Consider the following 1,116-nt stretch of genomic DNA (forward strand, 5'->3'; position numbering starts at 1 on the left):
TCGACCGTCCGCTACTACAGTATGTATTGACAATTTGACACGATATATATGATATGCATCCAACTTTTCATGAGAGCAGATGACCTCTAAAAATAAATGCATATATTTATGATACAAGTTTGATATCAGTATATCACCAGCAGTAATGATGGGATAGCGAGTATACATATTTATTTTGTTTTGTGTGCATGTTAAATAGGTGACCTATATATTATACCTCGAAATATATTATATCTTGAGATAAATATAAGACGGCAATTATTATCGACCTATGTATTTTATATTTGCTTGCGTATATATATAGCAACAAACATACCCCCCTATACTATTGTTCTCAATATAGTGTGTAAATTCAATCGAGCCGAGCTCTGGATACGAGTGTTCTATGGACTACTGCAGCTACTATTCACATATACCCTGTGTGTCTGTCGGGGGACACACTCTTGGGTCTCCACTGCCAAATTCCAACTAAATTCAAGTAGGCATAAATATATAAATACACATACTTGCATTGCATTGAATCTCAACTCTTGAGAATGGCGGGCTTGTGCAGTAAGGATGCTGTGGTCCTACTAGTTGATGTGTGTAGGCGTATGGAGATGATGGTGGATGATCCGTTGCATCCGAGTGAGAAGTTCTCGGCGCTTGTGCGAGCACAACTGATGGCCAGCCTGATGGTACAGCAGCGCATATGCTACAGGGCACAGGACTTCATTGGACTGGTGGTGTTCGGTAGTGATTATTCCGAGAACTCCCTGATGAATGCTGAGGTGAGGATTTTTTTTCTTCAAGAATCTTTAAAGCTGTCTGATGCATGTTGATACCATAGCTTGGTCTTTCGTGTGTTCATTGCTGAACTATTCGCATCATTTGGAAAGACGGATCATTCAGAGCATGTCTTTCGTGTATAAAAACATCGTTGCATCTCAAGAGATGCCCAGCCGGCTATTCCACTTATTTCATGCTGTCGGGTTTATAATTTGATTTTTATGAGTACTCTGTTGGCTCCCTCACGCAATCTAAAAGCGTAGTGCCCACAGCTGTGTAATATATATACATTATATATATATATATATATATATATATATATATGTATGTATGTATGTATGTATGTAT

General features: G+C 38.4%; 1 protein-coding gene across 1 annotated transcript; it reads left to right on the forward strand.

Moving 5' to 3' along the window:
- Positions 1-536: 536 nt before the first annotated feature.
- Positions 537-770, forward strand: SARC_16895 (hypothetical protein; the record flags this gene model as incomplete). The annotated part of the gene is made up of 1 exon (XM_014289002.1): positions 537-770. A coding segment is annotated over one exon (234 nt), but the record flags the coding sequence as incomplete, so codon positions are not given.
- Between the last annotated feature and the right edge of the window lie 346 nt (positions 771-1,116).

Source organism: Sphaeroforma arctica (genome assembly GCF_001186125.1).
Source record: "Sphaeroforma arctica JP610 unplaced genomic scaffold supercont1.9167, whole genome shotgun sequence".
NCBI classification, from domain to species: Eukaryota; class Ichthyosporea; order Ichthyophonida; genus Sphaeroforma; species Sphaeroforma arctica.